The following is a 14015-nucleotide window of genomic DNA, read 5'->3' on the forward strand; positions in this document are numbered from 1 at the left end:
AACCACATTCGAAATATGACAAGATGTCATAGTGCAACTTTTTTTTTGTTGTTGAATCACTGTCACCGTTTCTCCTCACTCTTTTGAAAGGCGTAACACTACCATTCTTTCATATCAGCGTCGCAGTTGCAGTGGCGATCTGGTTGGATGCAGTTTTCCTGCAGGCCACAGGAGCACCTCTGACTCCCGGGCACTGCTCCGCTCCAGTATGTCTGCGCCTCGTCCGTCCTCCCCACCCACCAGCTGAACGGCTCTCCGCCTCGGGTACACACAGAGCGCAAGCACGTGAGCTAGCACCAGGAAGCGCATCACAAATACATGAGAACAAGCAGTTCCATCATAAAATCAATATTTCATAAGAGTTTCCGTGAATGCATCAGTCAGAAAGCTCCTCCGAGTTCCTGCTGGAGGGTTGCACATTTTACGTTCATCTTTTTGGTGGAAATAATTCTGGGAGTGGAGCAGTGACTCAGTACGTTTCTAATTCAAAAGGATGAGAGATTCTGCCAGGCCTCGTTTGGCCACATTAATCCATCTGAACTGCACCACAAACCACACTTTATGGCCTGTTACTTTACTGGTCACACATTCAGTCAGATTCATGAACCAAGCAATGAATATGAAGCTTTTTCAAAAACTATGGCCTCACTTGAACTGGAATACTATGGAGCATTAGTATGTTCTTTTTTAAACAACTTTTACAAGAATATTATGCATTACAAACAATGGACGGATCTATGCTCACATTGTACAAAACAACCTAAATATTAGGACGAATTGTCAGTTTAATAAAAAGACATTCATGCTCTGCACATTCCTTATGCATTGCCAGATGCAATGTACTGATCTGTTGTGGACTTGCATTCAAACCCTGTATTCAATCTACCCACAATGCACTTTGTCCTCCACCACGAAACACAAATTTCAGCAAGATATTTTTCTCCCGTTGTTACATAATGGTTTTTCCCCCATAATTTCACTGATAATGACAAAATGTCACATTTTCTATAATGTACTGCTTGGAAGTTACTCTAGATACATATAATATCAAACAAAATTGCTTATAGCATTAGTGTCATTTCAGAAGCAGGTAAACGAGAATTGACTGACGGTATCTCCTTTAGGCTCTTACCAATGCACACACCCAAACCAACATCTTAATGAGTCTTTGGAAGATGCCCTTAAAGAAAACCTGACTTACCGGGTGAGTTTAAGAGCCGTGACTGTTTGCAGTGGTAAGACAGCTCCTGCTGACAGTGCTCAGCCTGGTTGATTACAGCCTGGAGCTGCTCGCCATTGACAGAATAGTTCAAGTACACAAAGTGCTGATTTGCCCCTTTGGACGATTTTAATTTTGTGCGTTCTGTGTTATTATGCTGTATCACTGTCCAAGCTTTATCTGGAGGAAAGTGTGGGAACAGTTGCAACAGGATGTTACAGGACATTATCTTCCAAATAAAAAAGACATAAAGAAAGAATACAAATGAGAGGTATAAACACACAGGCTACAAGAGGATATCTGATAAAAGGAGTGAGTCTGTCCGATCACAAAGCTCTATTATCTCCATGACCCAATGCACTTTGGCTTTTCTGTTCACAAACTATTCCTTCCTATATTTTGGGAAGCTATAGCTAGCTGTAGTGTGTCAAAGACTAAATGGCAAGTGCAAGTGCATGCATTATTAATTTAACATAACTAACATTATGCATTACACACAGTCTCTATGAATGTAGAACTATCACATCACAAGCCATACATGTCAGATGTCAAACAGAAAGAGAAAAAGACTTATTCATTCCCATTCAGTTAGATATGCAGCATACCTGTCATGTTGCAGAAGACCAGCTGGGGGTTGAGTGGACCACTTCCATCCACGTCTACGTAATAAAACCCCGATGTGTTTCCTTTGTGTTTGTATGCCTCACAAGATTGTTCGTGGACAGCTATGAAATATGGAAGAAAGCTTATGATAATAGGAGTCAGGTGCTTCATATTTCAAATGGTAAGCATTCTTATAAGCTGGGTACAACCAGTCCCAGCTCATGTAAATTCAGTTAATGAAAAGCACCCACAATTCTCTATTTTAATGCCACAGTACCCCAATTTGCATTTATGAGACAAAATGCAACCTAAATGGAGAATTCCTCTGGGCCAGAGGAAAGGAGCAAGCTACCTATTTGAGAATAGCATGAAAAGCATGCTTTGTGTCTGGACTGGCCTCCTAACATTTGTCTGGATTGCATTATTATGGCATGCAAAATTAAAGGTGCTCAGTTAAAGGTTGTCAGCCTCCAAAGGAAATGTGTTGACAGTGTTCAGGGCTTGTCTGTCTCTCATGGGAATTCAATGACAGTGCTCAGGGCTTGTCAGTTTCTAAAGGGAATTCAATGCCGGTCCTTGAGGCGTGTCAGTCCCTAATGGGAATTCAATGACAGCTTCGGATGTTTCACATCTAAGCACTTTATACCTAATGGAACCCCAGGCACCAAATCCAGGTACAGATTTTTTTCCACCGGAAGCCAGCGTATGTGTACACAACATGCAACATGCATGATGAACAATGTAGTTTAATAAGCTTCAAAGTCAGTGCTTTAAAATATCGACAATTTTCCATCTTAGGAGAATCCTTTAGCTGTGTATCCTCAGTTTCAGACCTTGGATATGTGATGCAAGATGCAATAATCTGTCACCATCACAAAATGTACTGTGTGAGAGGTAACCTCCCACAATAATGAAATCAACTATTTCTGAACATATGAACAAGCCGACTATAAAATGGTGTTGCATTGGCTACCTCAAATTATTCAGTGTTGTCACTGCGTACTGCTTTTAAAACTCTTCATGAGGAGAGCTACTGTATTTGAATGACAACACCTAATTTCCCTTGGAAATTCCCACAAAACCTATGTTGATTCGAGCACCTTACAATTGGCAGACAATTTTCTCAGAAAATCATTGCTTATTCTTCCGTCCCACTGATTTAATCAACGCAGGAGTGTTGTCATATCGATTGCTTCAGCAAACATTGCAGGACCATGTTAACCTGATGATTTAAAAAAAAAAAAAACTCTCTTCAGGTCGTAGATGTGTATGACAATTCTGCAGATACTTACAACTGTGGCATGTTGCCCCTGTGTAGCCAGTGTTGGAACAATTGCAGTAGAACATATTCCAGGACTGTGAGCATCTTCCTCCATGTTCACAATGGTTAGGGGAACATCTGTAACGAAAACAATGAACAATACAGAATAAATAAATAAAAGGACCAAAGTCAGGCCAGTGTTTTTTTACTGTTATATGGCACTGCTTTTCCAAAGATGAGGTGAACAGAATAATTACTGCTTCTGTTTTAATATCTGCGCTTAATAGATAAAAGTTGTTAAAAATATGTATTTGTATTTTTTTATTGTTGTGCAAATCTACAATACTGTATGCAACATAACAACATAACAAAACCAGACAGAACAGAATCAGGTTGCAATATTTTTGTGTCTGTCTGTCATCTGTGCCAGATGTTGTACTGTGGGAATATATTGTAGATGTTAATTATTAAATAAAATTGCTAAACATAACTGCCATCATTGGATGCAGGATAAAAGCATATCTACACACCCTCTGACAACCCTAACAAACCATGTTACGGCCAGATATGGGCACTACGACATATAGTACACTTTTCTATCACTTTTCTTTGAGGACCCATTTTGACCCATGCTGACACAACCTAAAATTGTGACAGTAAATTTTTCATCAGGGCTGACAATTCAGGTTTGCCTTGACACCCCCCCCCAAAAAAAAAATGTCTTTGAGCACTGCATTGGCTTCCCTTAAGTACATTTTCGATTAAACTAAAGGACAGCAATTATAACACGGTTGCATAGAAATCATCCAGAGCATGACTGAAAGCAAAGGAATTGAGGCTTATTTATATAAAATTTAACAACATTACAAATGACTATGACCATGACCATAGGTTTACACTGAACGAACACAGACTTATATATATATGATGTTCTTTCAAAAAATAATAGGAGTTTTCAGAGCTGCAGTACATAAATAAATACATTAAAAAATGTTTCCATTTTTACATACCTATCGATGATCCCACATGTATCCATTTGCAAATCACTGAAGTTTCCAATGATGGCTTGATGCACTTTGGACAGATCTACAATATTATTACCAATCTTTATAAGTCTCATGCACCCTTGAAAAACACCATATGGGTTGCTGCACTCTGGACTACTTTTATTGTTGGGGCAACCTGTGAACCAAATAACAACCATAATCCGTCATCATGACACGCTATCTGATAACCCTGCATTCAACAAAGCAGCAAAATACCCCAAATCAGGAAGGCTCTCTGACTTTGCTGAGCAATACTGTATCATAAAGTGAGTGAATTTCTACTAAATTAGTTAATTTTCTCTACCCTCACCGATGTTAAGCATGTGAGTCTGAGTATGTATGTGGTGGAATGGTGTTAATAATGATAATTTAGTAAATTATATATAATAATAAAAATACTATGTATAACAATTTAGTATTTAGTACCAAAGCACATACCAAACTGCAGCTTTTAAAACAATTAAGTATTGTTATACCATATGTTTCCATGATAAGACAAAGTTTTCCCTACAATAATAATCCTTTTTCAAAGTGTTTTAGAAATAAATAAAAATCTGCCTTTCAGGTTACGTTCTTGGCCTGGCTCTGGCCTCTGAAAATACATTAGCAGTAAATTGTAAACTGCTTTTTTTTTTTTCTTCGAGAGCAATTTAGCACAATATTGAAATATTGAATAAAAACATTCACTCTGCTCTTCTCTTTGTCCTCTCCAAATGAGGACAGGGAATTGGGATGAAATGCATTTATAACGTGAACATCCTTCAAAGAATCACATTCATTATAGCTGAAAGATTTATGGAATGTTTCTCTGTACTGCTGTGTGATTTTACAGCTTATTATTCCATATTGACATATGTATTCTTTCACAGTTTTTCACAATGTTTTAAAAAGCAATTGAAATACACAGGCAACTGTTCTTACCCCACTGTCTTTACTCTGTGATTGAACTTGAAAACACTGGTCATGGCTATTTAAATAATCAACAGCTTTATTGATCAGACATATTTGTATGAAGTCTGTAAAAAGTCCCTTTTAGATGTAGAAGACCTGGGAAAGGATTTTATACAAGGAACTGCACAGTCAAATATGATTGCTATCCCCACTATTTATCAGCAGCATTCTAGACTTGGTTATTGTTTGTTTACATGTAAGTGCTGCAACAGGTAATGTAATCATTACATGACATTTCATTACATTACAATGATTGCATTGCAATCGTATTACAGTACAAGAGTCTGTTACTGTAGCATTGTTTTACTTTCCTCAAAAAGTAGCAGGTAGGTTTTATCATTTTTTTTGGTTCAAAACACAGAAAATATAGATTTTTACAAACTTTCTATTTAAAATTCAAGGTCTAGCTAGACTTCTGTAATCCAACAAGAATAGCCTGAAAATGTGAAATATGAGTTATTGTGTAGACAACCCACTATTTATAGAGACCGCACAAATTTTAAGAGGTCATGAACACACCCGAACTATGTCACTGCAGAGTTACACACTCAATTGTGTCACACAAATTTAGTTTGCAAGTCCATTCCAGGCTTTTTCACTCTGACTTTGCATTGGATTATGCTATAGACTTAAGGGTCTTTGCTGCATATGTTAATATAAACACCTCTTTTTAATGGAGAATTACTCATCTGTAATCAAAATAGGCATCCACAAAATATGTAATATTGCCAAAAGTTTTCAACATCAGGACATTGGAAGAGTCTCACAATCAGCTGTTTGGCTCTCAACATCAAAAATCCAAATATGATGTCATATCGATCTATAGAACCGAGCCCTAGACTGATGACTGGAATGCTTCTGGAACCTGGTTTTGGCCTGTTAATTCATATTTCCTATATACAACTTCTACTTGTGCATGTGTATTGTGTTATGTGTAACTTGCATGTGTGACTCTCAGAGAAACACAGGGCAAATCCCTGTAAATTGTGTTAGAGTGACAGTTAAGCATTTGAAATCATTTTCAAGAAATTAAGTGAAGGCTGAATCACAAAATTCAAGCTTACCACCAAAAAAGTAATGGTTTCCATCAGCAACATGGAAAGAGGAACCACCAGGTACAACAAATCCTTTCTCTCCATCAACTGTTAACAGTCCTCTCATGGCGTTAAACTCCACAGAGTGCCATTGGCCATCATTTAAGTTGGGTCCTGGGAACACAGAACCTGCTCGTTTAAGTATTAAGATGTTTGGCATAACTTCTGAGAAATGCCAGTTTAATTACACATTAAGTCGCTTACTTTTGTACAACCTTTAAAAGTCTGTGCTGTTTATTAATAAGTTATATGAGAGAAGGATTTGGAGAGATTGAAAGGCAAAGATCAAAGCATATATGAGTAGTGTACATATACCTTGGTTAATTAATTAGATGCATTCCATAAGGTCACTTTTTAACTCAAAATTTCATTATCAGAAACATGGCACGTATATAACATCTAATGCACCTCAAACATGAAATACACATTAATTTAACAAACATATATTGACCATTAAAAAGGAGAAAGTAGGAAAAACATGAAAATGTATCTCAAAGTACACAGTCCCAAGGAAAATGTTTAGTCTGACATGCAAAGCACATGTGATTACATTGGAAATATGCCATCCTGCTTCCAATGAATTTATTTCCATGCGTTTTTTTCCAGAGAACCAATGTAGTTTCCAGCTTTCATATCATACTCTTTGGACCCTGATTCTCAATGTCATTCAAATGATTAAGATACCACAACATGAACGTCAGAAAACGTGCAAATATATGAGCTGCATAGATTCATAGATCATTCAAGCACTCATGCTGCTCAAATAAATAAAATAATTGAATTTAAAATATTTCTCTGTGTATCATGTGAACATTTCTCCCCCGCTGCCCTATCTTATTACCATGTGAACACTTCTCCCCTGCTCCCCTATCTTATTGAGAAAGGTTGTGTAAAGGATGACATTACCTGCTGTGACATCTGCCAGAATCCTTGCAGACTTGGCTAGCTGCAACCTGACTCTGCCCTCACTGATGTAGAGCCACAGTGTTCCGGCATGTTGGTGCAGCTCTGTAGTCATCAGCAGTCCTCCTTTGTTCCACGTTCTGAACTGTAGGCTGACAGACAGGCTGGCTCTGTGTTGCGCTCCAGACACCTGGAGGTAACTCTTACTTCCCAGGAATGTCACTGGGACATTTGGTGGCTCAGAGCAAGCGAATGTCACATTGCCCTGAAAAACATTGATATCAATTACTGCCTCTTAAACATGTGAAGTAAGGTACAAAATCTGATATAAAAGCCCTGTAGAGGAGTACAGTGCTTTCAATGGGCAAAACCCTCCTTAAGGTTCAAATTAGCATTATAATACCAACATTAATCAACTCTAAAATGCAAAAACAGCAATGAACACAGGTGTAACTTAATGCAATCATAAGCAGTCTTAAATAAAAAAATGAGAGGGCCCATGCATGGTTTTACAGCCTTCACAGTATTCTCTGGCCATTTGTTACCAATAATACTTTTTAATTATTAGAGCCCTAGACTGATGACTGGAATGCTTCTGCAAGCTGGTTTTGGCCTGTTAATTCATATTTCCTATATACAACTTCTACTTGTGCATGTGTATTGTGTTATGTGTAACTTGCATGTGTGACTCTCAGAGAAACACAGGGCAAATCCCTGTAAATTTTCTTAGAGTGACAGTTAAGCAGTTTAGATTTCCCTGACAATTTATATCAAAAACATGAGGCTCATATACAGTACAGCTCAGGACGGAGTCTAATTGTGATATTCATGACAGGCCCGAGGTACAGTACCTGGGTCAGGTACATTTCAGGGTAGCAGAGAGCTTCAAAACCATTTACAGATTTATTTGGGCATCAGATTCAAGTTTGAGATTGGAGCAAATAAATTACAGGGGGATATCACAGAGAAAAATGCTGGAACATATGCAATCACACATTGACACTGTATTAAAGAACTGGACTGGCTCATCACGCACTGTGGTGCAGCATTTTAGACATCATCTTCTACCTGCCATTATCAATGCAGTTAATGTAATAATACAGGTTACTATTCATGAAAAGGCAGGGTGCGTTCATTTTAACTAACATCATATTATCATTTTCTAGCTTTTAAGATAGCCAAGCCCATATGGACAGACCACCGAGCAGTGGTGTTGACTGGGTGAACTTGCACAACATTGTGTGTAGTAGTGTGCAAATTTAGAAAGCTAAAGTCACTGTATTTTCTCACATTCAGTAAATCTTTTTAAGCAAATGAGTGTTTATTAATACAGGTAACATTAGCTAAAGGGGCAGCAGGCCATTGAATACAGATTAGTGTTTTCAGAAATTAACATGAACCACCCAATTTGCCATATGCTATCTGGGTTTTGTGAGCAGACACAATTCCCAAATTTGTTTTTACACTTCATTTTAAAATGATGAATGCAATTATTTACGTCTTAGTGCAAACTGATTAATTCCCCATTCCTTTGAGAAGATGGCAGTGACAGCTTAAGAGTAAAAGTATTAATTACAACTTTGCCAAGAGGTGTTGAACAGCTGCTTTGTTTTTTGATGTGCATTCCTTCTGTTGCTAATGATCTTTTAATTAAATATATCATAATCAAATGCATGTTCTGATTTGTAATGTGGTGGCTCAGAAATGTAAAAGCCAATGAAGAAGTTTCGTCCTCAAGCGTTAACCTCAAAGAATAAGATCTAGGAGGTTCATCCATCAGACACCAGATACATGAGCTGCAATCATGTTACCACAGATTATGCAATGTTTTGGCTGTCACGTAGAGGAATGTGGTTTTCAATCAAATTAAATAGGTGCTTTATGTAAACAGCATTGGCATGACAACTGTAATTTCATGCTGTACACTTTAATTTAAATTATTTTCCTTAATGTTCCCAAGCCTGAACACTATTTTTCACTTTATGTACTACAGACAAACTGCAAATAAACACAGCCGCTACCAGAACAAGGTTTATTTGCAATTTGATGGCTGACCACATTTGCTTCAAGATCTAGGTTAATCTGTTAGTTGTGGTTAGTATGGATTAATCTGTTAGTTGTAGTGGGTATGGAAACTTACCTTAACAGATACCTGAATATTGTGTTTTGCAAAGTCTATGACATTCACATTGTTGTAGAACAGGTTCTCCAAACAGCCATGGAAATTCCTCCTGGAAAGTGCTCTTAATTTTCTGTGGTCCAAGACACCACCAAAGCTGAGCTTGTAAAAGAACATCATTACAATGTTAAATTTCCCAGGGGCGCAATTTGCCGCATTAACATTCAAAGTAGGATTAAAAATAGAGGCACAATTATATAACTGTTGCTGGTTTCACAGAGCCAATTTCGATAACCAAGTGTTATGTATATTTATTACTATTCTATTAGCATTCACTACTAGTTAATAGCCTCACACAATAGCCTCACATTGTTGTTGATGGTCATATTTTACAGTTGCATTAATCCACATACCATTTCCCACTTTAAACATTAAACAATAAGATCTAAAAATCTAACAAAATGATGTATTTATAGAGCTTCACATTTCCTGTCAAACAATATTGAACTGAGTTTATTTATTGTTCTATTTTCTGGGCAGCTCTGAAGCAGGTACACACCTCATTAATCATATCAACGTGACTGACGTCTCCCTTGATTTCAAACTGACGCGTGATCCTGTCCACGGTGAAGTTGATGTTCCCTCTGATGCGTTCGATAGCCACGTAGTGCCAGTGCTGGTCATCCAACAGGCTGCCCAGTGTCACGAGGGCATAGCTGTCATCAGTAGATGACCTTGTTTTCCCTGAAACAGTGCCGTAAATACATTTGTGTTAAAATAAGTAGCTTACATTTCACAGGCATATATAATGCCACACAACTGAGACAGAACACAGTAGAGGAGTTTTTATGGAGTAAAAATGCATTAAGAGAGAGATAAACAGAGCCAGCGAATGGAAACAACTTATTGTGCGCATGACGTGAAGCCATGGTTATGGGTTGTGCATCTTCATTAGTACTTAATATTGTCAAATGCGCAGTACAAGCTGTAGCTCTGTTTCCATCTGTTTCCATCTAGGAGCCTGTCACATAAGCCAGCACTCGGGCCCTGGATGTGTAGCTCGTGGGATCTACAGCAAACATTACATGTATTTGTTACATTTGGCCTCTGCACCACAGGGACCGCAGGGACCACATGGCTATGACTACAGCGGCTCTCCGGATCACTAAAAATGTGTCAGACATGCTCAGAACTGCGTATTTCTTGTGGTGGAAACTCCTGATAGCTTTGTGCCCCGGGATGTACAGAGGCTAAGCCCCATGTTGTTGCCTCAATATTTCTCATTGTATTATTTATTTATTTATTTGCTCACAGCTTGGCCTGCAATGCTTTCATTCTGAGGTTAGACATTTTTGATCATACTGGTGCATCTGCTTTGTAATGCTTTCAGTTCTGTTACCAGCGATGTGGGCAGCTGCATCTTGGATGATGAAAATGACACATGACATTCTGAGGATGAACTTGAATCATCAAACTAAGAATACATTATGGTGGTTTGGGTTTAGAGTGTTATATTTTAGTATCTTACAAGTTAGTGTCTTTTTTTATAATTGTCTGTTGGCAGTATGTTCAAAAGGGAGACAGCACATATGTAATCCTAATGTTATCTCTGACATTAAATGCTAACCTTTTTGTATATTTTTTGTCGGCTGCCAAATCTGTTCTGAGAAATTTGCTCATATATATAACCTCAGAAATTTTGTTTTTTTCTGTTTGAAAGTAGGATGACTGTTAACATTAAAAATGCATCAGCTAAGCTCACACTGAAAATAGTTCAACTCCTGTGTCTCACATTAAATACGTTTGGCTGTATTTCACAAGTTAATTTCTATAATGTCAAGACACGGCTTTCTTGGTTTGTGAGAAAGATTTTGCCCACAACTCCAATGTTCACTAAAGCCAAAGTACGGGCCTCTGTGGAAACATATGTTTTAGGTAAATGGACCTGTGTGTCATTAAATTGCTGGTTCACTGATGCTTGTGCCCCTGGGCTCTGGATTTGTGGCTCTTCCTAAGCCATTTAGGGCATCGTTAAGGCAACGGGTTCATACACATTCATCACCAAAAAAAAAAAAAACTTTCCAATTCAACAGCCAAGTAACAGTAACAGAAATTCCACTAAAAATAACCAAGATCGAACAGCAAATGCTGTAGGCACAACAACTGACACAGTCAGCCTAAACAGAATGGATGCCATAAATATACAGTAAGCGATGAGAAGGGAAAGGATGGGAGGTGTTAAGAACTGATACCTATTCTTAGCAGAAGCTTGCCCTCATGCAACTCCAGCGTTATGCTGTCTCCATGTCGTCCTTCACCGTGCACCATTATCCCAGAGTTCTGCAGTGTTTTGAACTTCACGGAAATAACATCTTTGGTTGTTTGACTTGACTTTTGATTGAACCTGTAGAGCAATGAGCTGCTGCCATCAAAACTTGCCACATCAGACTCTGCAAACAACATATTACAAGTAAAAGCTCTATAAGGTGTAGCAAAGTGATTTTTTTTTCCTGCAAATCATAATCAGTGGAAATCCATAATGCTCAACAAATTGTAACATCAATGAGTACATCAAAGTAAATTGTCGAAACTTTCAAATACTTCATTATACATTGTCTGAAATCTATTGTAAACAAACCACTGGACAGTGGGTGTGCATGCATGTGTGTGCACATGTATAGGGAAGATGAATTATGGAGTGGAGGCACTTCTATTTCATGCCTTAATGAAAGCTCACATGTTAATCATGAAAGCCTGCGACTGTATAGCCAAACAACAACAACCTAGCACTTATTCAGTTTTTAAATTTATCTATGATCAGCATTATTGGAATATAAGTTTTGAAATTTCTGTGGGGTAAATGATTTCTAAATTTCATATAAATTTGTTACATTTGGTAAAATTTTGTATATTTACTGCTGTTTTACATTTTGTACTAATCTTTCAAGCATCATGCATGTGAACCATGAGCTGTGAACCAAACAGAAAAATTCAATATACAACACTTGAACTGACAACAATACTTTGGGGTCACCGAATAATAAACCACTCTTTTGTACATGTTTATGCACTGCAGATGAACAGGTAGAAATAGAGAAATTCATTCAGGTGGCATAATGTTGGTTGGTTTTCCTATGCTGGATCAATGTTGAGTGTACTCTTCCAAATCGATGAACATCCCAGTTCTACCCAGATATCACAGCAATGTACAGCACAGCATGACTCCAAGCGAGGGTTCTGCTACTGCAGCATGCATATATGCCTCCAATTGGCTACAGTTCTTAACAGCTCCTCCCACTGGACTAATGTGCAGACATAAATAATTCATGCCTTAAATCCATAAAATTGAATGTGCATCCTGTGTCAAGCCACATGGTATACGATGTTTAGACTATATTAGTGTTGCAAAGTATATATGTATTTAAATTGTAGAAGAAACATCAACATCCTGTAGATGGTGAAATCTAGAAACATACATTATTTAATAACACCAATGCAGTATTCTGCAAGTCATTACAAAATATGTGATGTGCGCGATATCACAAAAGCTGCTGTGTATTCAGGTAACTTAGTTTTTTAGATCACATTCACTCTGCCACTCGTCCATTGAGAATATGCAAACACCAGTACATTGGGTGTGCCTCCTCACCACTGGGCTGTTGCATGGCTGTTGCATGAGAGCCTGTGTTGAGTACAAGAGTGGCTGATAACATGCGTGAGCGCAACGAGACCTGGCTGAAGTGTCCTCATGTGTACTTACTGTATGAGCACCCATACACCTCCACTCTCATGCCAATCCTCCCATTTGAGTTCCATTCTAGGGGAGCAAAGCGTAGAAACCGAGCGATTGCAGGCTGCTGTAGTCTGTACTGCACAACACTGTCAGCGTTTGTGTTCCCAGAAAAACCCTGCAAAGCCCAAATGTTTGCAAGTTAATGTTTCACACACTGACTGATATATACAGCACCCTCATCATTAGAAAGATGTAAGAATCCATCATGGGAAATCAGTATTTCAAAGTTCCAGCATTAAAGCAGACAGCTGCGGTTTAGCAAGGCTGTATGCAATGAAACACTAGCACTATATTTACACAGGGTACCATACATTATACTATCTACATTTTTGCTCACACTAATGCATACATACCTTTTAGACCATACCATTATTCTGTTCCAGAAACTGCTTTAATTTCACATAAAGAGGTTAGGAGGATAGATGGGTGGAAAACTTTGCCAACTTGACAGTCAGAATAATTATACATTAAATAAGAATGGAGTGTTACTACCGTTTAGGTGCAGATCCAATCCATGCACGGCGTGCTTTTAAATATCCCTATCCCTGAATACTGAATGTAATAATATTATGAGTTTGGCAGCTACTTAAAGTAGCCACAAATATCATTAGAAATATAATAACAAAAACAATATTTTAAAATAAAAATACTAACAACAGTTACAGTTGTTGCTTATAGTGTTACTCAAGGGCACACTATAGCACACTTAGATAGACAATCTAAAACCCAGATTCAATCATTCTTTCCAAATCTTAACTCAGCATTTGGATAACTCCCAGTGGTACCAACTTAATATGCTAAATTTTGCATGGCAACCCTCCCTTTTCCCCCATCATAAATTCCACACTCAGTGACTTTAATATCTAAAACCAGATGTCCATGGCACTCCTCACAACAGACCTCCTACTGTTTGCAAAGTCTTATTTTGACTTAGTTTCATAAACAAGTCCGGAGCATGAAAGTGATTACCTACTCCATTACAAATGGCTGCAATTCACTCCTTTCATTGGAGTTTAACGGTTGCAA

General features: G+C 38.0%; 1 protein-coding gene across 1 annotated transcript in view; it reads right to left on the bottom strand.

The window, feature by feature from the left end:
* LOC118776118 (contactin-associated protein-like 5) overlaps nucleotides 1–14015 on the bottom strand; it is a 55867-nt gene that overhangs the window by 15000 nt on the left and 26852 nt on the right. The window contains exons 4-14 of the mRNA XM_036526212.1: nucleotides 12957–13104; nucleotides 11449–11646; nucleotides 9756–9940; nucleotides 9218–9358; nucleotides 7081–7342; nucleotides 6145–6288; nucleotides 4094–4265; nucleotides 3115–3221; nucleotides 1825–1944; nucleotides 1202–1399; nucleotides 103–259 (exon numbers count right to left, since the gene is read on the bottom strand). Of these exons, the coding sequence (XP_036382105.1) occupies nucleotides 103–259; nucleotides 1202–1399; nucleotides 1825–1944; nucleotides 3115–3221; nucleotides 4094–4265; nucleotides 6145–6288; nucleotides 7081–7342; nucleotides 9218–9358; nucleotides 9756–9940; nucleotides 11449–11646; nucleotides 12957–13104 (1832 nt within the window). The remainder of the gene's footprint in view (nucleotides 1–102; nucleotides 260–1201; nucleotides 1400–1824; nucleotides 1945–3114; nucleotides 3222–4093; nucleotides 4266–6144; nucleotides 6289–7080; nucleotides 7343–9217; nucleotides 9359–9755; nucleotides 9941–11448; nucleotides 11647–12956; nucleotides 13105–14015) is intronic.

This window comes from Megalops cyprinoides, chromosome 4, assembly GCF_013368585.1.
Source record: "Megalops cyprinoides isolate fMegCyp1 chromosome 4, fMegCyp1.pri, whole genome shotgun sequence".
Lineage (NCBI taxonomy): Eukaryota > Metazoa > Chordata > Actinopteri > Elopiformes > Megalopidae > Megalops > Megalops cyprinoides.